General features: G+C 45.0%; 1 protein-coding gene and 1 pseudogene across 1 annotated transcript; both read right to left on the reverse strand.

The window, feature by feature from the left end:
* Positions 1–6,778: 6,778 nt before the first annotated feature.
* On the reverse strand, positions 6,779–7,759 carry LOC128836078 (mas-related G-protein coupled receptor member H-like). Its single transcript, XM_054026101.1, has one exon. The coding sequence runs from the start codon at positions 7,757–7,759 to the stop codon at positions 6,779–6,781; it is 981 nt and encodes a 326-aa protein (XP_053882076.1).
* Positions 7,760–12,762: 5,003 nt separating this feature from the next.
* The window catches only part of LOC128836079 (proto-oncogene Mas-like), a 62,619-nt pseudogene continuing 49,595 nt past the window's right edge, over positions 12,763–25,786 (reverse strand).

Raw genomic sequence — 25,786 nt, forward strand, 5'->3', positions numbered from 1 at the left:
CAACAGTGGAGAGAGGAGGTAGTGCAATTGGTGTTTCAAACCCTCAAAGAGGGCCCATACCATCAGATATAAATACCTGTTCCCATCCTCTCTCCATTCACTGGGTTTTGTAACCCATGCCCCTTGTCAAGCAAGTGCTACTTAGGTAATGGTGAAGTAGCACTCAGTCCTTCTGTCATACAACAGTTCCACTGGCCTTGATTCACAGAATCAGGGTAACAAAACTTTATTCTTCCTGCCCCAATAACAGAGAAACTGGGGATCCCACACCAGCCAAAGTAACCACTTTGAGTTGCTGTTGTTTCATGCCAGGTGAGTGGGTGTGCCTATGCAAACCAGATCAGCCCCTGGAGTTCTTTTCCACACTCGCCATAATTCACCACCAGATGTCAGGGTAGAGCTCATCCTGACTCTGCTTACATCAGGAAAGCTGGAGAGAGAAAGAGTAGCTTGATATATATCAAATATCTTGAAAGAGAGCTGTGACAAAGGTATAGATTTTCTTCTCCAATAGTAGAAAATGCAACTGAAAAACATGTAACGGCTCCATAATAGTTTTAAATGTTAAATGGTATGTATTATAGTCTAGTTTGTAAACTTGATCATATGAGTCCTGCCTCATTGACTTAGTGGGGCTGCTTACGTGAGTTCAAGGGCTCATCAGCATCCAGGCTGCACAATCTGTGGTGGGGAATTTCATCTGGACACTAGAGGGTGCTCACATTAAGCCCTGAAAAACTGGGATTGGTAAACCTTGTAATTAATGTAACTCTATTTGCTAATCATAAATTACTACATTATTTCCCTTGTGTGGCAATGAGTTCCACGGTTAATTCTATGTTCATTGAATACTTTTGTGTGTTTCAAATTTGCCCCGCTGGAGGAAGCAGAAAGGATTGTGGACACAAGGTCCTAGCAGCTATTTGCCTTTTTTGGCTTCTAATATCCCAGAAAGGGGAGATGTCATTAATTTCAATAATTCCCACTTCACTTGTGATTCTCCCCCCATCAGAATCATAGAGGCTTTTGCTACTTACAACCCAAGGGTGTTTCATGTAGTAAATCATGATCTATTTAATTTCTCAGCAGAAAATGACCATTGTGCCATCCAATGTACAGTGAAATCAATAGAAAGTCACCCCTTGACTTCAACGGCCTTTGGATCAGGCCAATAAGAAGGAGTTTTCATACCTCACTCTCTGCTGGGGGTTGAGTTCTACTGCTGGTTTGGCCAAAATATTAACCTCCTGCCATCATGTTATTATAGCAAAGAAGCCACTCGCTTTTTCCTGTTGGAGTTCTGAATGGCTAAAAGGGATGCCTGCGGGGACCATATACAGTGTGGCTTTCAGTACATTACAGGCCCTTAAATTTTACCCAAATATTACTATATAAAGCCCAAAGACTTTAGTTAGACTAAAGCATTTCAGTCCTCAGGGGACTAACGTGGTACCACAGACAGAGAACAGGAGAGACCAAGATGCCATCAATGCCCAAGGCTCCTGAAATGGCAGGGAATTGATTGGATGAGCCAGGCCCAGGTGATCCCAGCACATGATCCATGCCTCATGCTGCAGAGGAAGGTGAAAACCCCCAAAGGTCCTTGAGTTAATGCTGAGATTATCTGTTTCAGGAAGATGGCCCTTGCACTTCATGAACATTTGGATCACATTGCTCACAGCTGGACACATCCAACTGCAGCTGCATTGGAGTGGAAAGGCAGGGATGTGCAGTGAGCTGTAGGGATGATGATTAGTGCATCTTTCCCAGCAAGGCTGAATTGCTGAGTTGGGCACAGTGAGATTGAGGATGGTCCAGTGGTTCAGGTACTATCTTGAGCCTTAAGAGCCCAGGGAGCAAGTCCCATCCCTGCCACAGTCTGTATGTGTGACCTTGGACACGTCATTTAGCTACTCCGTGCCTCAGTTTCCCATCTGCCCTACCTCATAGGGTTGTTGTGAGGACAAATTCATTAAATATGTTTAGGTGGTTAGACGCTATGGTAATGAGGACCATATAAGTACCTTGGTTATTTAGAAGATAAATTGGGGCTCATCAGTTCTCTCTTTGGTCAATCAGGAAGAGTCAATCAGCATTTTAGTGTCAAATTGACTTGAAACATTTTTTGTTGTTGAGTTTAGCCAACCAAAGTGTTTTGATTCAGGTTGATGGAAAATCAACAAAATAATAGTAAAAAAATGTCTACAACATCCATTTCCAGCCAGCTCTACTCATGACTTAACTTTGAAGAGGTAACATGGCACAGGGGTGCTAAACATTATTATATGGCCATTAACTGTGGGACTCTCTGCTGCTGGACAGTGCTGAATAATGTGTCCCAGCAAGAATATTTTTAAGGCTTATTCCTTTAAGATGGAAAAAAGATGTGTTGGCCCTAAGTGACATGAGGTACATATTGGCCCCTCGCAAACCCTACAATCTATATTGAGGGAAGTTAGTCAATTTACTTACCAATTCTGTGCTAAAAAATTCCTCTATCTTACAAAGTATTTGAACAGACCATGAATTCATATCCTTGTAAGAGACTATAGCTGGATTTTGTATTTTGGATTTAGCCCTCTAAATACTAAAAGTAGAAATTATAATAGGATTCTTTCTTTCTTTCTTTCTTTCTTTCTTTCTTTCTTTCTTTCTTTCTTTCTTTCTTTCTTTCTTTCTTTCTTCTAGGGATTCCATACTAGTCTTTACCATAAAACAATTACATACATACACTCAATTAGCAGGTTTCAAAGGGGTAGCTGTGTTAGTCTGTATCAGTAAAAACAACGAGGAGTCCTTGTGGCACCTTAGAGATCAAGAAATTTATTTGGGCATAAGCTTTCGTGCGCTATAACCCACTTCATCAGATGCACGGAGTAGAAAATACAGTAAGCAGGTATAAGTATACAGTACATGAAAAGATGGGAGTTGCCTTACCAAGTGGGGGGTCAGGGCTAACGAGACCAATTCAATTATGGTGGCTGTGGCTCATTCCCAGCAGTTGACAAGAAGGTGTGAGTATCAACAGAGGGAAAATTATTTTTTGTAGTGACCCAGCCACTCCTAGTCTTCATTCAGGCCTAATTTGATGGTGTCAAGTTTGCAAATTAATTCCAGTTCTGCAGTTTCTCATTGAAGTCTGGTTTTGAAGTTTTTTTGTTGAAGATTGGTGACTTTTAAGTCTATTATTGAGTGTCCAGGGATTGAAGTGCTCTCCTACTGGTTTTCGAATGTTACAATTCTTGATGTCTGATTTGTGTCCATTTATTCTTTTGTGTAGAGACTGTCTGGTTTGGCCAATGTACATGGCAGAGGGACATTGCTGGGACATGATGGCATATATCACATTGGTAGATACTTGTAGATCTACACTATTACTAAATTAGGTCAATTTTGTAGAAGTCAATTTTTAGAAATCGATTTTATACAGTCGATTGTGTATGTCCACACTAAGCGCATTAAGTCGCATTAAATCAGTTACCATGGCTAGCATCAACTTACAGAGCGGTGATTACCCGCTTACCCGCAGTGTCCGCTGCCCACTGGAATTCTGGGTTAAGCTCCCAATGCCTGATGGGGCAAAAACATTGTTGCAGGTGGTTTTGGGTACATGTCATCAGTCGCCCCTCCCTCTGTGAAACCAACGGCAGACAATCGTTTCGCACCAGACACCAGGAGCATTAGAAGAGCACAGCAAGGCGTGCTGCACATCAGAGAGGCTTTGAAAACCAGTTTCATGACTGGCCAGGCTTCGGTGTGACAGTTGTGTGTGTTTTTCTTTGACGCAAACCTTTCCCCTTTGCTGATTTTAATTCCCTGTAAGCCAACCACCTTCCCCCCTTAGAAATAAAGTAACTATTGTTTTGAATGCGTTATATAGGAGGTCATACTAGATTATCAGAATGGTCCCTTCTGGCCTTATAATCTATGCATCTGTGTTGGAATGAAAAAGGTTTTGAAACCATGCATTGTTTCTTTATTAATTAAAAAAAAATGAGATAATGGACAAGGTACCCTGGGTGGGGTAGGGGAGGAGGGAAGGACAAGGCCACGCTGCTTATTGTAGCCACACTAAAAATCAAACTGTTTGAATGACAGCCTTCTGTTGCTTGGGCCATCCTCTGTAGTGGAGTGGCTGAGTGCCCGGAGCCTCCCCCCATGCATTCTTGTGGGTCTGGGTGAGGAGGCTATGGAACATGGGGAGGAGGGTAGGCAGTTATGCAGTGGATGCAGCGGGGGTCTGTGCTCTTGTTGGCTTTCCTGCAGCTCCAACAGACGCTTCATCATGTCCATTTGCTCCCCCAACAAACCCATCATGTCCGTTTGCTCCCACATTAGCCTCAGCATCGCATCCTGCCTCTGCTCTTTGCGATCACTTAATTCTTTCCTGGCCTCTGCCACTGAAGGCCGCCGTGCATTAAGCTATGCCCCATCTGTGCAGGAGGACTGCATGAGCTCGGAAAACATGTCATCGCAAGTGCATTTATTTCACCTTCTAATCTGCGATAACCTCACGGACGGAGATGATAAAGGGAGCGTAGAAACATTCTATGCTCTACGATTTGGGGGGACTGCATGGTCACCTATGCTGCTGAGTTCGCCATGCTGACCAAACAGGAAATTAAATTCAAAAGTTCCCGGGACTTTTCCTGTTTACCTGGCTAGTGCATCGGAGTTCAAAGTGCTGTCCAAGGCCTAGTCTTCACTTACCGGCTGGTCCGGCGGCACGCCATCGATGTTCTGGGATCGATTTACCGCGTCTGGTTAAGACGCGATAAATCGATCCCGGATCGATCCCGGAAGTGCTCACAGTCGGCGCCGGTACTCCAGCTCGCCGAGAGGAGTACGCGACGTCGACGGGGGGAGACTTCCGGCCGCGTCTGGACCGCGGTAAGTTCGGACTAAGGTACTTCGAATTCAGCTACGTTATTAACGTAGCTGAATTTGCGTACCTTAGTCCGAAGTGGGGGCTTAGTGGGGACCAGGACCAAAACTCCTGGAGGCCAATAGTGTCGATTTGTGTCCGCACTACCCCAAATTCGACCCAGCAAAGTTGATTTTAGCGCTACTCCCCTCGCCTGGGAGGAATACAGAAGTCGATTTTAAGAGCCCTTTAGGTCGACGGAACGGGGTTGGTTGTGTGGACACATTCATTTTTAAATTCGACCTAACCCGTAGTGTAGACCAGGCCCCAGTGTCCTTACACACATTAGGGGACTGTAAGGGTCAGCAGGCAGGCAATGGGTACATAGGATCTCTTGTGGCTGTGAGAGTGATTTATGAACCCAGAACTGGGCTTCAGGTACTCTTGAGTTCTGCTCCCAGAGTTGGCCACTGCCTCATTTTTGAATAAGGGTTTGTCTACACCTGAGAATTAATCCAGAAAAAGGTAGGATGTGAATTTAAAGTGGATTAACTATTCCTGGTTAACTCCTTGTGTGGACACTCTTATTCTGGAATAAGCATGCCTTCAACTGAATTAGTTTAATTCACTTCCAAACTGGATTAAACTAGTTTGAAGTAAGGCACTTATTCCAGAATACGATAATCCACACACAGTTAAGGCTACATCTACACTACAGGGGGGAGTCAATTTAAGATACGCAAATTCAGCTACGTGAATAGCGTAGCTGAATTCGACGTATTGCAGCCAACTTACCCCGCTGTGAGGACGGCGGCAAAATCGACCTCTGCGGGTTCCCGTCGACGGCACTTACTCCCACCTCTGCTGGTGGAGTAAGAGCGTCGATTCGGGGATCGATTGTCGCGTCCCAACGGGACGCGATAATTCGATCCCCGGGAGGTCGATTTCTACCCGCCGATTCAGGCGGGTAGTGTAGACCCAGCCTTAGTCAGGAATAGCAATTCCAGACTAACTCCCTGTATAGACAAGCCCTTAGTCACCCCTTTTTTTCCGGCCTCCTGTTCCCTGTTTGGAAAGTGGAGAAAATCATCATTTCCTACAGAGCTGTCCTGAAAGTTAAAATGTGTATAGCACATTGCAAGTGCACAGAGTGTGTAGTCTTAGAGAACCAATCATAGGAATGTGTTTGTAGCCAATGATGTATTGTTGTTAAAAATTATCAGTGAAACCAGGTTCAATCATTTTTGTTGATTCTCATCCAACCTCCAGATGTCATGAAATTACTGCCTGATGCACAACCACCTGCTTCTGTGAGGGCTAGTATGCTTTGTTGTACCTCCCATCTCCCTTGTCCATTGTGCTTTTTAATCACAATAATGCACATACAAGTATCTTTTCTCAGCAGCCTGGACCAATGAATTGGAAATATTACATTGGAAATATTAAACTCAGTGGCATCTGAAGCTGCTCTCTTTTATCACTGATAAATTCTGAACCAGCTGGGAGCACAATGCAGAAGTGTGAAAAAAATGTTAGAGGGTGAATTTACTTTTAATTATCTTTATAATTTAACCAGGGAAAGGTAAACAAACAGTAAAACAATGAAAAAGTTTCCTCACTTCCATTGCCCATTGGAAAACAGTTACATAAACTGTTGGATAGTGGGGAAGAACCCACAATTTCAAATCAAAACATTTTGTTGGTGCTGAAATATTTGCATGAAAAATTTTGATTGCCAACAAAACCCTGTTTTTCAATGAAAAAATATTTTGCTGGAAATTTTTTTGACTCGCTCTATTTCTCATTTATTAAAGTGCTGTAGCGCTAAACGGAAATGTCCTTGCAAGGGTAGCATCATTAACTTTGAAGATCTACCATGCCTTGCACATGCTCTGTAAGATTCTGAGTGGCTGGCTATTTTACTTGTTTGGTGGGCGTTTTCTCTTGTGGACCAGCCTCCTCATTGAAGATTCCCTGGAAAACCTCCTTGAGGGGCTCTCTCAATTGCCGTTTCCCGTGTCTCCCAACTAAGAAGTAGATTAAGGGGTTGATGCTGCTGTTCATGCAGGGCAGCAGGATAACTAAAGACATAACAAAGAGGTGTATCATGGTGTGACTAAGGAAGGCCATCATCACTATGACCCTCAGTGGAAGGGCGAACATGAGGAAGAAAAGGATGGTGACCATAATGACAATATAGAGCTTTGTTGATTGGTGTTGCTGTGAGCTACACCGGACCTTGATGAACAGGGTCAGGCTGGACAGAACCATGAGTGGAGTGAAAATCAGGAAACTCAAGACACAGCTGAATATGGTCATTTTGGAACAGTCGTAGTCATTGATGCAGAAATAGCACTCCAGTCCAGTCACCAGGATGGAGAGAGCCCAGAGCAGAGCACACACAATGGAAGACAGGTTTTTTGGACGGTGACATCGGTACCAGATGGGGTAAAGGACGGACAGACATCTCTGAACGCTGATGGCTGTCAGGAGATACAGGCCAGTGTTGTATATAAACAGCGCCACCCATTGGATTGCCGTTATGATGACAAACCCTCCAAGAAAGTCCATATGTAAATATAAGATGATAATAATCAAGAAGGCAACCATGCACAGGAGGAAACCAAAGTCAGCAATGGCCAAGTTGAGGATGTAGATGGTGAAGGGGTCCTTCTTAATGCGGAAGCCGAGGAACCAAAGAACCATCCCGTTCCCCACCAGCCCGACCAGGCAAATGAACAGAGAAATAGAGCTGATCACAACTATCGGAATGAAACATTGATCCTGATCTGCATCTAGGTCTGTGTCATTAAAGCTACTGGAATCATTAAATAATACGCAATAATGCAGGCTTATTTTTCCAGGAAGCGGGGATGTCTTGATAAGCTCAGTCATATTGAAACCTCTGCTGCAGAATGACAATTTCCAGCTCCCTCTTTATCTCTCTCTCGTAAACACACCTGCTAATAGAGATAAGAGGGACGTGTATTAGCGACTCCAGATCATGGTGGGAACTTGGATTTGCTAGTAATTAGTGCCCCTCCCTGTGCCTCTGAACTGAAATATCCAGATACCAATGAGCATTTATTAGAAATACACACACAGATAAATAGAAAGGGGAGACTTTAGAGAATTTTTGGTGCAGAGAGTGACAAGGCTGGTCTTTCTTCTTTGGAAACGTCAGGGCACAAGATAAAATGAATGTCAGAGACTGCAGTCCCAAGTAGATCAGGAGTGAGGTGGCAGAGCTGTGTGTGTATATTGTGGGGAGATCAGGATTGGAATAGAAGTAGGGCTGCAGTTCAGGATTGAGAGACATTGGGAGAGAAAGGGGCAGAGAGCCCAAAGTGGCAATAGTAGGAGCGGTTTTGTGAGTCAGGATTAAAGCACATTGGCAGGGCAGGGGCAAAACCCAGATCTGGAATAGCAGAGGGCTGGGGGGATAGGATTGACGGGCATGGGCAGAGCTGTGGGAATGGAAGAAAATATAGAAAACATCAGAGGGCAGGAAAGAGGATAATTTTCACCCACAAAATGCTCACCTTCCCTCTGATGCTCTGAGGTTTGAATGACAGTTTTGCAGAAACTGTGGTAAAGCAAATCTGTTAGAGAAATTCCTTACCTCTGGCTTCTTATCAGTTGCTCCGTGAGGAATCAATTACTTGAACGTTTTGCAACAGTGTAATTGTTATTAAGAGACTCAGAAGTACCCTGTAATTTCCTGCTCCATGTCCAATAAGTCACTCCAGCCCTAAATCCTGGCCACCAAATACCATGTTCACACTATGTAGAGCCAAACACAGCAATCTTTCCACCACGATTTCTTCTCTTTGTTACTGAAAGGTCTCATAAAGTTGGTAGCAGGGCTCTGCTACTTTAATTGCTTCCTATCTCCTTTTTATGGGCAAAAAACACTGACTGAGCAGGTTTCCTAAAGAAATGGAGAGCCACTTGAAAAATAAAGGCCACAAAATATTCCAAGGAAATTTCATAACTGGTCCGAGAGTTTCTGACCTTGCAAGCTAACAGCCAGTGTCTCACAGCCAATTGCTGAGTCAATCAATTGAGAACCTAGCAAAGAACCACCTCCAACTCCACCCATTCACTGTTGACATCAGGGAACCCTGCTGGTTGGGGACATTACACAGAGAAAGCATTGGTCACAGTCATGAGAGATGTCCTCTTCTCATACACAAGGGACATTCAGCCATACTTACATTGCTGGATCAGTAGTTTTTTTATATCCTCATTCATGGAACACTGATCTCCCATGTTGGAAGGGATAGTGGGAATAGAACTGGACATAATTTTTCTGCCAAAACTTTTCTTTTCAATATTTTGTGTTGGTTTCACCAAATTATTTCAACCATCTTTTTGATTCATTCAAAATTTCAGAAGCTCTTATTTTTAGTTTGACATTATTTTTTCCTCAATTTTTTTGGAATTGCCAGTGAACTGAAGAATCCATTATTCACACATTTCTAAGTGGAAATGCTCTCAATGTCAAATGCAATGTAATATCACACATCATGTTGTTTACAAGTTTCAGAACTATACATGTAATGATTCCACTTAAAGACATCTGCAGAGATAGAACCCAGGACCATCAGCAAAAGCACTTGAGTTAGAGGAATAATTCATGCAGATGGAAGTAGCAAGCTGCTTTCCTCTATGTTGCCCTGTCACTAGAGGGAGACCCAATGTGTAGAACACAGCTAATTTACCTGGATACTGACAGATAGGTTGAAGATATTCTGCAGGATTACTTGCCTCACATTCCACAGACCTTCTGGGCTGCAGTAGTAGAGTTCTTCTCCTGTGTATCTCATAAGTTTGACAGCAAAAGACTTCCTCTCCTGCATTTGCCCACAGGGAAAACCCTCAGTCCACACAACTTGGCTCTGACCTACCATGCAGCCTAGTGCCTCAGGAGCTAATCTTTACTGTCTTTATTACATACAGGGGCTTGATTGCTCCTTCTGTTGAGCAAGAGGGAAGGTGCTTTGCAAATCTATTGGCTTTAAGGAGGTCAATGATTGTTCCTGGGTCCAAGACTGGACATCACATTCAAGTGTCCATTGATTGTAGATATGCAGATGACAATATATCAGGACACTATAAGTAGTTCCTCACCCGCAGGACCCATCCATACTAAGAATATCTCTCCCTTCCTATCCCAATCCTCAAAACTCCCTCTCCAGCTGATTTAGGGATAGATTGTGACATGGGCTACATACCATGCAGGGAAATGAGGATTCCCCAATTTATGGACATTGGCTACAGATGCACAGGCGTGAGTAGGTGCTGTACATCCACTACCGTCCACTGGAGGAGGTGAGACAGCTGTGCCAATGTGAGAGGCAGGCTGTGTGCCAGAATTTTCTGGCTGATATAGGCAAATTACTACCTCTACAGAAGAAGGGGTAAGCAAGGGAGGGATTGTGTCTCAGGAGTATCTCTAAGGCACATGACTGCCTGGGACAACTTACAGGGGTGATGTATATTACACGCCAATCCTCACTAAAGGCTGGGCTTAAAGACACAATCTAACTCTTATGGAAGATGTCTAAGGAAAGTCCTAGTAGGTACAGGGCCTTCTCCCTGTCCTCTATCTTCAGATTTCACAGTGCAGTCAATACAAGCCGATCAAAGATGAGTTAGAGCTATGCAAGAAGATGCTTAAAAAGATGTATGCCCACACATATGGTAATACAGTATGTCCTCTGTGACGGTGCTCCCCATAAGGCTTTGTGGAATATGCTTATGATTGTATATGTGACTGTGGCAGGGCAGGGGTAAAACCCCCTGTAAAGCCCTGCCAAAATGCTGGCTACAGCCTGCTCTCTGGCCAGTAGGCCAGGTGAAGAGATGCAGGTACTCAGCAGGGAGCCCAGCTGCAAGCCCTAACGAGGGCTGGCTCAGACGAACATGCTGGGCTAAGTAGTGACAGCTGGGCTGGGGCAGGAGAGGGCTATAAAAGCCCTGGGCAAACCTCAGTGAGGAGGCTAGCCTGGGAGGAGACAGGAGGGCAGTATCTCTGTCTCCTTGCCAACAAGGAAGCCTCACGGGCCAGGAGACCCTGGAGAGGGTCTTTGGGGCACGAACTGTTGGGGGATCTGGGAACTGCACAAGCACTGTAAATAAAGACACTGGTGTGATCCAACAAAAGAAGGAGTGAACACTCTTTATTATACAGGCCTAAACACAGGGTGCAGGCACAAAAATGGGAGAGCCTCCGCTGACCCTGTAACAGTGACATAACTGGAATATGTTTTAGGCTACATATGCTATGTAACATATCTATGTAAAGGTTATGATCTACTGCATGTATTCATCCTATTTGTATGCATGTATCATTTTTGTATTCGAAGTTATGAATATTGGCTGTGTACTGGGTAGATTTTAACTACCCTAGTAGAGCATTTGGTCAGCTACTTGAGAAAAGTGCAAATTAAGTGCCCAATCAAAAAACCACTTAAGCCAACAATGAACTTGAAGATGCCAATCCACATCTAGACCTTCCCAGGAATGTGGCTTGGCTGGTAAAAACTGAGTCATGCATGGATATGTGACTTGCCCATGTGACTCCAAAACTCATTTTGGAGCTGGACTTTGCATAGGAGAGAGGAGGGGGGGTCTCCACCCACAAGAGAAAGTCTACTTAAACCCCTGGGAGACCCCTCCATTTTGTCTTCAGCTGGCTAAAGAGATAGCCTCTCCACCCCCCAAGGATACCTGATAGAAACTGGAACACAGGACAGTAACTACAGGGGATGTGAGTGATTGCTGGACCCAGGCTAGCAGGAGACTAGTCTGTAAAAGGAAGCTTATTGGAACTGGTGAGGTTATAGCTGTATTCAGTTTTCTTAGACATAGACTTGCGTGTTCTATTTTATTTTACTTGGTAATTCACTTTGTTCTGTCTGTTACTACTTGGAACCGCTTAAATCCTACTTTCTGTATTTAATAAAATCACTTTTTACTTATTGATTAACGCAGAATATGTATTAATACCCGGGGGGGGGGGTGCAAACAGCTGTGCATATCTCTCTATGAGTGTTATAGAGGGCGAACAATTTATGAATTTACCCTGTATGAGCGTTATACAGGGTAAAACGGATTTATTTGGGGTTTGGACCCCATTGGGAGTTGGACATCTGAGTGTTAAAGATAAGAACACTTCTGTAAGCTGCTTTTAGTCAAGCCTACAGCTGTTAGGGGAAGTGGTTCATACCCTGGGTCTGGGTTTGCAGCAGGCTAGGGGGGGTCTGGCTCAAACCAGGCAGGGCACTGAAGTCCTAAACTGCCAGGGCAGGAAAGCAGGGGCAGAAGTAGTCTTGGCACATCAGTTGGCAGCCCCAAGGGGGTTTCTGTGATCCAACCCGTCACATCCTCCACCATGTGCCTGGAAATCACTGAGACATGCCGCAAGTCCCAATCACAAATTAAGTTTCATAATGTTATACAAGTAGCATCTAGAGGCTTCAGCCAAAATCAGGTCTTCACTGTACTAGGTGCTGTACAAACACATAGCAACTGATGGCTTCTGCCCCAAAGAGTTTATGTAGGAGCCCCAGTCATGGACCAGGACCCAATGTGCTAGGTACTGTACAAACAAAGAAGAAAAAGTCTCTTTCCCGAAGAGTTTACAATCTAAATAGAAAAAGAGTGTGAGGGGAAACAGAGGCAGAGAGAGAGGGTCAGGGCCTTGTCCAAGGCCACAGAATAGGTAAGTTGCAGAACCAGGGTTGGAAGTGGTCTCCCGATTCCCACTCCAGTAAATACTAAACAGTGAAAATCTGTTTGAGCTGAAAAACATGCTTATCTTCTGCTAAATTGCAGTAGCTGTCAATGAGCACATTTCCTGCATGAGTGACTGCAAAGACCCTCCCCTCCCTTTATCTGGGTGGATTTCCTAGACTGAGCACCATGGGATTACAGACAACCTTGTCCACAGAATCCCCCTTCTCTGTTGGCTCTACCTCATCTACAAAGACCCTCTGGAGCACAACTTTAATGGACTCCCTGCATCACCACCTCCTGTGGCTGCTCACTAGGAAGTAGATGATGGGGTTGATGCTGATATTTAGGCAGGCCATCAAATTAGCCATGTGAAAATCAGAACCCATTTGTTTGGCATGGCATCATGAGCAATGGTGTGATCTTCATGGGAAGGTAGAAGATGAGGAAGAAGAGGACAGTGAGCAGGATAACTAGAGAAAGCTTTGCAGGGTGATGTCATTGGGAGCTACACTAGACCTTGGTGAATAGGGTCAGACCAGACATGAGTGGGATGCGAACCCAGAGATTCAAGACGCAGCTGAGCATTGTCATTGGATGACACATTGTTTCAGAGTGGCAGAAGCACAGCTCCAGTCTGAGAAGCAGGAAAGTACCCACAGCAGGGCACAGACAATGGCAGACAGGTGCTTTGAGTGGTGACATTGGCACCAGAGGACAGACAGAGACCTCTCAGTGCAGGTGGACATCAGGAGATACCAGCTGGTGTTGTACATAGAATAGAATCATAGGACTGGAAGGGACCTCGAGAGATCATATAGTCCAGTCACTCAAGGCAGGACTAAGTATTATCTAGCCCATCCCTGACAGGTGTTTGTCCAACCTGCTCTTAAAAATCCCCAATGATGGAGATTTCACAACCTCCCTAGGCAATTTATTCTAGTGCTTAACCACTCTGACAGGAAGCTTTTCCTAATGTCCAACCTAAACCACTCTTGCTGCAATTTAAGCCCATTGATTTTTGTCCTATCCTCAGAGGTTAAGAAGAACAATTTTTCTCCCTTCTCCTTGTAACAATCTGTTATGTACTTGAAAACTGTTATCGTGTCCCCTCTCAGTCTTCTCTTCTCCAGACTAAACAAACCCAATTTTTTCAATCTTCCCTCATAGATCATGTTTTCTAGATCTTTAATTATTTTTGTTGCTCTTCTCTGGGCTTTCTCCAATTTGTCCAAATCTTTCCTGAAATGTGGCACCCAGAACTGGACACAATACTCCAGTTGAGGCCTAATCAGCACGGAGTAGAGAGGAAGAATTACTTCTTGTGTCTTGCTTACAATACTCCTGCTAATACATCTCAGAATTATGTTTGCTTTTTTTGCAACAGCGTTACACTGTTGACTCATATGTAGTTGTGATCCACTATGACCCCCATATCCTTTTCCACAGTACTCCTTCCTAGGCAGTCATTTCCCATTTTGTATGTGTGCAACTGAGTGTTCCTTCCTAACTGGAGTACTTTGCATTTGTCTTTATTGAATTTCATCCTATTTACTTCAGACCTTTTTTCCAGTTTGCCCAGATCATTTTGAATTTTAAACCTATCCTCCAAAGCACTGGCAACCCTTCCCAGCTTGGTATCATCCACAAACTTTGTAAGTGTGCTCTCTCTGCTATTATCTAAATCATTGACGAAGATATTGAACAGAACTGGACCCAGAACCGATCCCTGTGGGACCCCACTCATTATGCCCTTCCAGCATGACTGGGAACCACTGATAACTACTCTCTGGGAATGATTTTCCAACAGTTATGCACCCACCTTATAGTAGCTCCATCTAGGTTGTATTTCCCTAGTTTGTTTATGATAAGATCATGTGAGACAGTATCAAAAGCCTTACTAAAGTCAAGATATACCACATCTACCGCTTTCCCCCATCCTCAAGGCTTGTTATCCTGTCAAAGAAAGCTATCAAGTTGGTTTGACACAATTTGTTCTCGACAAATCCATGCTAACTTATCACCTCATTATCTTCTAGGTGTTTGCAAATTGATTTCTTAATTATTTGCTCAATTACCTTTCTGGGTACAGAAGTTAAGCTGACTGGTCTGTAATTCCCCGGGTTGTCCTTATTTCCCTTTTTATAGATGGGCACTGTATTTGCCCTTTTCCAGTCTTCTGGAATGTCTCCTGTCTTGATCATGATTTTTCAAAGATGATCGCTAATGACTCAGATATCTCCTCAGTTAGCTCCTTGAGTATTCTAGGATGCATTTTATCAGGCCCTGGTGATTTGAAGACATCTAACTTGTCTAAGTAATTTTTACCTGTTCTTTCTCTATTTTAGACTCTGATCCTACCTCATTTACGCTGGCATTCACTATGTTATCCAATTGCCACCAACCTTCTTGGTGAAAACTGAAACAAAGAAGTCATTAAGCACCTCTCCCATTTCCACATTTTCTGTTATTGTCTTTCCCCCCCTCACTGAGTTACGGGCCTACTCTGTCCTTGATCTTCCTTTTGTTTCTAATGTATTTGTAGACTGTTTTCTTGTTACCCTTTATGTCCCTAGCTAGTTTGATCTTGTTTTGTGCCTTGACCTTTCTAATTTTGTCCCTACAGACTTGTGTTATTTGTTTATATTCATCATTTGTAATTCATCCTTTGTAATTTTTTTACATATAGAGTCCCAAAAAATTAAACATCATGTCAACAACAACCATGGCAATGAACGTGACATGAAAATCCAGGACAGTGGTTCTCAAAATTTTTTTCATTTGTGGACTCTGAAAAAATTTCAGATGGCATTGCGGACCCCATTGGAAATCTTAGACATAGTCTGGGTCCACAGAACACAGGTTGAAAACCACTGTTCTATGGTAATGACAACTTTTCATGGCTCCCTTAGACATAGTCTGCGGACCCCCCAGGGATTCACAGACCACAAGCTGAAAACCACTGATCTAGGGGAAAGGAGAAAATAACAACAAATAAGTCATGGGCAGACCAGGAAATGAGGTAGGTGGAGTCAATGACAGCCGTGCTGAGGGTGTAGATAGTGAAGGGGTTTCTCTTAAAGCAGCAGCCGAAGAACCAGAGGATGATCCTGTTCCCCATCAGCATGAACAGGCAGATGAAACTAGAAATGAAGCACAGGATTCTTGGAACCCCTCTGTCTGTATCATTGCAGCCTTTGGAATCATTTAACACACCCCAGCAATGCAGGCTTATCTCAGTAGGAAGCAGGGACATTGGGCTCAGCTAGGTCATAATGAAACTCTCTCTCTCTCTCGGATGTCAGTGTTTTTCTCTCTGACACGCACACACCTGCTGGTACAGGTGAGACAGAGGTGAATTAGTCACTCTTGCATACTGGGCAGTGGATTTCAGCCTCACACTCTGGGATATTGAGTTCCCAATGAGCCTGAATGAAAAATATACATGCAGGGCATGTTGACAATATGGGTGATACAGCGGCACAGCTGAAGCACTGAAGCTATGCCACTGTAGCCTCATGGTGTAGATGTAGGGGGGTTTTTCCATCAATCTATGTAATCCACCGCTCCGAGAGGCAATAGCAAGGTCAGTGGAAGAATTCTGTCAAGCTAGCCGCATCTACACTGGAAGTTAGGTCAGTTTAACTTTGGTGCTCAGGGGTGTGAATTTTTCTCACCCCCTGAGCCAACGTAACTAAGTCGATCTAAATTTTAAGTGTAGACCAGTGCTCAGGAAAGTTACTCTTAATTAAATTTTAAAGTGGATTGGTTGATCTGCATTAAACCCCTATGTGGAGGCTGTTATTCATAATCAAAGTGACCTTATTTGGTTTAGTTTAATTCACTTCCAAAGTGATAGAAGTTAAATTGAATGAAGGACACTTTAATTCTGAATAAGAGTATCTACTTAGGGGTATCATTTGGTTTAACTCATCCACTTTAAATTCACATTTTTAGGTAATTCTGATTAACTATCCTGAGTTTCCTTCTGTAGACAAGCCTCCAGAGGAACTTTATAGATGACAAGAGTTAGGGAGTTGCTGGTGCAGGGAGTGAACAGACATTTATTTCTATAAGGGACCTCAGGGCACAAAAGAGAATGAGCTTTGAAGATGTCTACACTGAAGTTAAACACCCATGTATGGCCTGTGTCAACTGACTTGGACTCATGGGGCTCAGGCAGTGGGGCTATAAAATTGCAGTGTAGACATTTGGGTTTGGGCTGGAGCCCAAGCTCTGTGACTTGATATATGAGTAAAGCAATCTATTCCTATTTCAGTGTTCTAGGTAAATAACTTCCTGCTCTCTGGAGTATTTGATTTACAGCCATACAATTCCTCCTGTAATGGGGATACAAAAGGAGGGCTGTATTTTTGAACTCACAGTTCACCCTCAGTGTGTGTGTCTGCAACAATTACAGTGTTAGTAACTCTCCCAAATCTAGAGAGGTGATAATGGCCTTTCCTCCGAGGGCTCTCTCTAGGTGCCGGATGGTATGGTGCTTCCAGCTTTCTCCCTGTTAGGATATAGATATTCAGGCCTGCCTTTAAAAGCCTATACTTTAAGAACTTAGGTGCATTTTTATCACTTAGCTAGTTACAGGGGTATAAAAATAAAGAATCAAAATCACAGTCTGCCTGTGTATGGGCCTTCTCTCGCTAGGTAGCCTGAGGCCTTGCTCTTAGGCTAAGGCCTTTGGCTAAGCAACAGGGGCAGCCATAAGCTGGGAAGTGGACAGTCACATCCTCACATCCCAAACCAGTCACACTGAAATAGGGTGATATTGAGCTGTTAAGAAGACGATTCTGTCCTGACAGTGCCCATCACCAGCAGATAAAGAAACAGATCTTAAGATGGTTAAAGAAAACTTAGTTTTAGGGTTACCATATTTCAACAATCAAAAAAGAGGATGGGAGGAGCCCCGCCCTAGCCCCGCCCCCGTCCTGCCCTAGCCCCGCCCCTGCCCCTTCCACTCCCTCCCACTTCCTGCCCCCTCAGAACCCCCAACCCTCCCCCCCACACCTTGTCCCCTGACTGCCCCCTCCTGAGACCTTCCCCACATCCTAACTGGCTAGGGTTACCATTCGTCCGGATTCCCCCGGACATGTCCAGCTTTTTTCAGTTAAAAATAGCGTCCGGGGGGAATTTGTCAATGTCCGGATTTCCCCCCATGCAGAGCACGCACGGCTTACAGGGCAGCCAGCCGGATCGTACCACTCGCACGGGGCTCCAGCAGCCAGAGCCCCTCCTCCACTACCCCCTCCTCTCTCCTGGAACTTGACACCACTCCCCTCCTCTCTCTCCCCCTCCCTCCCTGCATTGGCAGATCACGGCCTCCGGCAGTCTGGAGCTCCGACCCTGCTCCCCTCCCCCGCTGTCGAGTGCCCCGCTCTGCAGCACAGTAAAGGGGCCAGGGGGGTCAGAGAAGCGGCAGGGAGGTTCTGGGGGGGGTAGTCAAGAGACAGGGAGCAGGGGGAGGGTTGGATGGGTCAGGAGTTCGGGGGGTGTAAGGTTTTGGGCAGAGTACAGGTGGGGGGGGTCTCAGGAGGGGGCAGTCAGGGGACAAGGAGCAGGGAGGCTTAGGTAGGGGGTGGAGTCGTGGGGGGCAGTTAGGGGCAGGGGTCCCAGGAGGGGGCAGTCAGGGGATAAGGTGTGGGGGGGAGGGTTGGGGGTTCTGTGGGGGCAGGAAGTGGGAGGGAGTGGAAGGGGCAGGGGCGGGGCTAGGGCAGGACAGGGGCGGGGCTAGGGCGGGGCTCCTCCCGTCCTCTTTTTTGATTGTTGAAATATGGTAACCCTATAACTGGCCCCCTAGGACCCTACTCCCCTACCTGTCCCCTGACTGCCCCAACCCTTATCCACACCCCCACCCCCTGACAGCCCCCCCCAGAACTCCTGACCCATCTAAACCCCTCTGCTCCCTGTCCCCTGACTGCTCCGATCCCTCTCCCCACCCCTGCCACCTGACAGCCCCCCCCCCAGAACTCCCAAACACCGCCCCCGCTCCTTGTCCCCTGACTGTTTCTGTCTGTTTTATAATTAATTTTGCTAGGTGTAAGTTAATTAGGGTAGTGGGATATAACTGGTTAGAGAATTGTTGCAATATGTTAGGATTGGTTAGTTAAATTTCAGTAAAATGATTGGTTAAGGTATAGCTGAGAATATTACTATATAAACTGGGGTCAAACAGAAAGTGGAAGGGAAATTGGAATCATAATTTGCTAAGGTGGGGGGGAGACAGGAACAGGGAATAGGGAATGAGGAACAGGGACACAGGCAAGGCTTTGTGGCATCAGAGCTGGGAAGGGGAACACGGGGTAAACACTCTGCGGTGTCAGAGCTGGGAAGGGGGATGCAGGGTAAACGCTCTGCAGTGTTAGAGCTGGGAACGGAACCCTGGGGAACAGACTCTATTGGCGTATAGAGATAAGCCTGACTGGTGTGAAGGGCTTCAAAATATGCTTGCTTGGAAATTAACCCAATAAACATTGCATTGTCTGTGCTTCGGACTTTTGGTCTTTTTCTGCTTGCTGTCTGCATGACAAGAGGGTTGAGGGAAAGCCCTCTAAGACTCCCCAAGCCCTAATTCATTAATTCTGCCCCCTCATCCCCACATACCTCAGTCTCTCTCCCTGCCCCTGATCCATTGTGCTCTCATTGGGTACTACCATTACATGGTGACAATGAATCACACTGCTAGATGTTGATCTGGTCCCTGCTCCTCTCAGAATAACTTGTGACCCATTCCTTTTCTTCTATGTCCTTAAGAAGGAGGGAGTGGAGAGTGAGGGAGCATCTACTAATGACATAACAGGCTCATTACATGATTTTTTAATTGATCTGCTCGCTCATCCTTAATAATGGAGGTATTGATAGCGACTCCATATTTAAGGATGAGTTGAGTTTATCCTCTTAAAATCAGGAATTCTTGTTTGTATGAAAAGTACAGAATGTCCCCACAATTACAGCACTTTCTCTTTTTGGGCAAAACATGAATTTTTTGAGAATTTACAAGTAAATCTGTTAATTAGTCTAGGAATTAAAATTAATTAGAAATAGATCCTTTAAGAAATTTATCATGTCTTTATTTTGTTTGTTTTTTTGCTGCTAAAGATTTCAGTAACAGAATGACACAGACACTTCAAAATTCCCATATAGATAAAACTCACTGAAGTCCTCTGCACAAGCTACATTTAAGAGTATTTTTTGTATTATTCTTCATAACTGAAAGTTTCTCCTTCAGCAGAGGCTCAATGAAATGATGTTCTACTACAGGGAATTTCAAAATGGCTGCCATCTCACATTATTATCAATGAAATGGAAGCCACAGCTGCCATCAACTGGTAGCCATTTTGAGAAGAGTACCTTTTTTATATCATTATTCTCAAAGTGACTGAAGCCACTGCTGTCCCCTTGGTAATCAGGACTGGAGGCAGTGACTGAAAAGATAGAGGTGGTTTTGGGAGCAGGTGCTCCAAGAAAGTGAGCAAGGACTAGTGGCAATGGCAGGGATAGCAATGGGATGTCATAGAGCAAGACTCTTGGGATATGGAAAAGGTGGGACCAACGGGAGGCAGGGGAGGAGCGTTGATAGGGAACAGAATATTGAGGTATCCAAAGAGCGGGGAGGACTGGAAGCAGTGGTTGCAAAGGGCATTCTTCTGACAAAATATGATAAGCCAAGGAAATAAATTGGGTGTTTCTCACAAATTTGACTTTCAGTTCAGTTCTATTCAACAGATTCCATCTTATATCAGCAGGTCATGCATGTGTGCTGCAGAAATGGACAAGGAAAGTCACACCACAGTGACTGAGTTCATCCTTTCAGGGTTAACAAACAGTCCACACATGAAGGCAATGTGCTTTGGGGTGTGTGTCAGGATGCCGGGCAAAGGGTTGCAAATTCAGCCCTCTGTCATGCCCTCTCCTCGTTAGGGGAACAAATTAGAGCAGGGTGGAGGTAACCTGGCCCCAATTGGGGTGGTGGAGACAGCTGCTACCTAATTACCCTGGGGCTGCATAAAAGCTTCAGGGGAAGGAAGCCAGGGAAGAGCAGGAGAAAAGGAAAAAGGCAGGGAATGGAAGCAGGGAGGTTGCAGGCAGGGAGGGGACAGCTGACGGTGAATGGTAACTTGTACATGGTGAAATGGTGGTGGGAAAAAGCCTGAGAATAAAGTGCACCAGTGGTTACTAAACTTTAGGTCTCAGAGTGACTTTGTTAACCTAGCAGAGACAGAAGCCAAGGGGGCCAAGCCACACTCTGCTACAGGGTGACTTTAGCAATGTATCTCATCATCTTGGTTCGGAATCTTGGGATGATGGTGTTAATTAGGATTGACTTTTGACTTCACACCACCATGTACTTTTTCCTCAAACACTTGTCTTTCCTAGACCTTGTTTATTCCTCAGCTGTCATTCCTAAAATGCTGATGAATGTCTTAGCAGAGAAGAAAACCATTTCGTACACTGGCTATGCAATACAGATGTTTTTCTTTTTCTGGACTCTGCAAGTCCAGAGTGCCTCCTATTGGCTGTGATGGCATATGACCATTATGTGGCCATCTGTAACCTGCTGCTCTATATGGGCCTCATGTCCCTAAGAGCCTGTGCCCAGCTAGCAGCTGGCTCAGATCTCAGTGGTTTTGTGAATGCAATGACACAAATAATTTCCACCTTTAGATTGTCTTTCTATGGTTTCAACATCATCAATCATTTCTTCTGTGACATCTCTCCACTCTTAGCTCTCTCCTGCTCCAACACCCACATCAGTGAGACAGTGGTAACTTCAGAATTGATTCCTTGAGGACCAACTCCATGATTTTTCCAGGGACTGAGGTGAGGCTGACTGGCCTGTAGTTCCCCGGATCCTCCTTCTTCCCTTTTTTAAAGATGGGCACTACATTAGCCTTTTTCCAGTCATCCGGGACCTCCCCCGATCGCCATGAGTTTCCAAAAATAATGGCTAATGGCTCTGCAATCTCATCCGCCAACTCCTTTAGCACCCTCGGATGCAGCGCATCCGGCCCCATGGACTTGTGCACGTCCAATTTTTCTAAATAGTCCCGAACCACTTCTTTCTTCACAGAGGGCTGGTCACTTTCTCCCCATACTGTGCTGCCCAGTGCAGCAGTCTGGGAGCTGACTTTGTTCGTGAAGACAGAGGCAAAAAAATCATTGAGTACATTAGCTTTTTCCACATCCTCTGTTAGTAGGTTGCCTCCCTCATTCAGTAAGGGGTCCACAATTTCCTTGACTTTCTTCTTGTTGCTAACATACCTGAAGAAACCCTTCTTGTTACTCTTAACATCTCTTGCTAGCTGCAACTCCAAGTGTGATTTGGCCTTCCTGATTTCACTCCTGCATGCCTGAGCAATATTTTTATACTCCTCCCTGGTCATTTGTCCAATCCTCCACTTCTTGTAAGCTTCTTTTTTGCTTTTAAGATCAACAAGGATTTCACTGTTTAGCCAAGCTGGTCGCCTGCCATATTTACTATTCTTTCTATACATTGGGATGGTTTGTTCCTGCAACCGCAATAAGGATTCTTTAAAATGCTCAGCTCTCCTGGACCCCTTTGCCCTTCATGTTATTCTCCCAGGGGATCCTGCCCATCTGTTCCCCGAGGGAGTCAAAGTCTGCTTTTCTGAAGTCCGTATTCTGCTGCTTTCCTTTCTTCCTTGTATTAGGATCTTGAACTCAACCATCTCATGGTCACTGCCTCCCAGGTTCCCATCCACTTTTGCTTCCCCTACTAATTCTTCCCTGTTTGTGAGCAGCAGGTCAAGAAAAGCTCTGCCCCTAGTTGGCTCCTCCAGCACTTGCACCAGGAAATTCTCCCCTACACTTTCCAAAAACTTCCTGGATTGTCTGTGCACCGCTGTATTGCTCTCCTAGCAGATATCAGGGTGATTAAAGTCTCCCATCAGGGACTCCGATCTAGCAACTTCTGCTAGTTGCCAGAAGAAAGCCTCATCCACCTCTTCCCCCTGATCTGGTGGTCTATAGCAGACTCCGACAACGACATCACCCTTGTTGCTCACACTTCTCAACTTTATCCAGAGACTCTCAGGTTTTTCTGCAGTTTCATACCGGAGCTCTGAGCAGTCATACTCCTCTCTTACATACAATGTATCTCCCCCACCTTTTCTACCCTGCCTGTCCTTCCTGAACAGTTTATATCCATCCATGACAGTACTCCAGTCATGTGAGTTATCCCACCAAGTCTCTGTTATTCCAATCGCATCATAGTTCCCTGACTGTGCCAGGACTTCCAGTTCTCCCTGCTTGTTTCCCAGGCTTCTTGCATTTGTGTATAGGCATTTAAGATAACTCATCGATCGTCCCTCTTTCTCAGTATGAGACAGGAGTCCTCCCCTCTTGCACTCTCCTGCTTGTGCTTACTCCCAGGATCCCATTTCCCCACTTACCTCAGGGCTTTGGTCTCCTTCCCCCGGTGAACCTAGTTTAAAGTCCTCCTCACTAGGTTAGCCAGCCTGCTTGCGAAGATGCTCCTCCCCCTCTTCGTTAGGTGGAGCCTGTCTCTGCCTAGCACTCCTCCTTCTTGGAACACCATCCCATGGTCGAAGAATCCAAAGCCTTCTCTACGACACCACCTGCGTAGCCATTCGTTGACTTCCACGATTCAACGGTCTCTACCTTTTCCTTGCACAGGGAGGATGGACGAGAACACCACTTGTGCCTCAAACTCCTTTATCCTTCTTCCCAGAGCCACCTAGTCTGCAGTGATCCGCTCAAGGTCATTCTTGGCAGTATCATTGGTGCCCACGTGGAGAAGCAAGAAGGGGTAGTGATCCGCGGGCTTGATGAGTCTCTGCAGTCTCTCTGTCACATCGTGTATCCTAGCTCCTGACAAGCAGGAGACCTCTCGGTTTTCCCGGTTGGGGCAGCAGATAGATGACTCAGTCCCCCTGAGGAGGGAGTCCCTGACCACCACCACCTTCCTCCTCCTCTTGGGAGTGGTGGTCGTGGAACCCCCATCCCTAGGACAGTGCATCTTTTGCCTTCCAATTGGTGGAGTCTCCTTCTGCTCCCTTCCCTCAGATGGGTCATCTAGTCCACTCTCCGCATTAGTACCTGTAGAGAGAACATGGAAACGATTGCTCACCTGTATCTCCATTGCTGGTACATGGACGCTCCTCTTTCTCCTTCTGGAGGTCGCATGCTGCCAAACTTCTTCACCATCCTTCTGTCCCTGCTGTGCCTGCTCTGAATCTTCAGAACATTGTGGCCGTAGAAGCATCTCCTGACGTCTTCATTTTACCTTATGCAACGCAGAGGCAATACTCGTTTCTCCAGCCCTCGAACCTTCTCTTCCAATATGGAGACCAGCTTGCACTTTGTACAGACAAAGTCGCTTCTGTCCTGTGGAAGAAAGACAAACATGACATAACCTGTGCAGGCTACAACAACTGAATTCTCACCTTCCATATTTTCTTCCTTTTAAGAACTTTCTCAGCTGTTGCAGCAACCCACAGAAGCCCGCAAGATGAACGCCTCAGTGGGCTCTCTCCAGGCGAACTCCCTCTGTTAGCCTCCACTGTTCGCCGCTCAGCTGGTTCGCTGCTGACTGCCTTTTTATAACAGTCAGACCCACTCAAGGCCCACCTGGAACAAAGCACTCCCAGTTCACACTTTTCAAACAAACAATCAAGCATACGGTCAAACTGACAAACTGTCCCCGCAACAGACACTCAGATACTCACCAACACAGCCCCCCAATGCAGCACTTAGTGTACCTCCTCTTGGACAGATCCCAGGCAAACTGCCTCTGTTAGCCTCCACTGTTCATCGCTCAGCTAATTCGCTGCTGACTAAGTGGATGGTCAGGAGGATCTGAACCATGGAATGCAGAAAGCCACCCACCCATGAGGCCACCACCATCTGGCCACACATGTGCCCAATCATGATGGTCGTGTAATGCAGGGGTTTGCAGGTCATAGGCCATCACCGTGAGGAGGAAGATTTCAGTGCACTCAAGAAATGGGACCAGAAGAGCTGTGCCGTGCAGTCACCAAAGGAGATGGTTTTCCTCTCAACCAGGAAGTCTGCTATCCGTTTTGGGGCTGTGACAGAAGAGTGGCAGATGTCTACAAAGGACAGGTAGTTAAGGAAGAAATACGCAAGGGAGTTCAGATGCTTACTGTGATTAATCATGACAATGATGAGGAGATTTCCCAGCACAATAACAACATAGAAGAGTAAAAACAGCACAAAATAAACTTGCTGTAACTCCTGCTTCTGGGTGAGTCCCAAGAAGATGAATTCAGTCACATTCCATGCAGTGTCCATGTACTCAGTGTAAAGGATGGGTATGCCATATAAGGGTAATCCACCTGCCATGATACAAAATATGAATATGAATAATATTCAGCTATTGGCCAATGATGAAGTGAATTTCAAGGTGCATTGACTGAAACGGCAGACTTTGATCAAAAGAAAAATGGTTAATATGTATCTCAAGGAACAATAGGAAATGCATGAACAGCATATTCTCAAATAATCAGTGTGGAACATTTGGGGACGATTGTTTCTAGTCTTCATACATTACAAAGAGAGCAAATGAATCATCAAAGCTGGGGATCTGGCCCTTTCATTTACTTTGAGTGTAAATGAAAGCCTAAACCATTACTATGTTTTGCAACCAGACCTTCTATGTTATGCATTGTATTTTATTCTTAAGACATTGTAAAATACCTTCATGAATCCCAGTTTTCAACCAGGATGACCACATTTCTTATCTTTACATTTGGGCACCTAAATGCTCAAAACTGTTGATTTGTACATGCAAATATGAAACTGAGTTGTCTCACTAAGGAGCCAATGCATGAAAACTGGTCCCTGATTATTTTCATCACAAAGCTCAATGAAACTGAAAATTATTTCACAAAAATGTGCATTTAGTTGAAAATCCATTTTGATTTTTAAAAACGGTTTCAATGGAGAATTTGGACCAACTTTACAAAAAAAAAACCTAATTGAAACAAAAATGTATTGGCTGTACTCACTGATACACTTTGGCTACTTTGTGCTGCTCCAGAAATGCAAAGTAGGTATAAACCCTGTTTGATTAGACAGTTAAACTCTTTCACCAGAACAGTGGAACAACTGCAGCCTACCGGTGAACTTGACTCTGTATGTGTTATCATTTGACTTGAGGCGACTGAA

This window comes from Malaclemys terrapin, chromosome 4, assembly GCF_027887155.1.
Source record: "Malaclemys terrapin pileata isolate rMalTer1 chromosome 4, rMalTer1.hap1, whole genome shotgun sequence".
NCBI lineage: Eukaryota > Metazoa > Chordata > Testudines > Emydidae > Malaclemys > Malaclemys terrapin.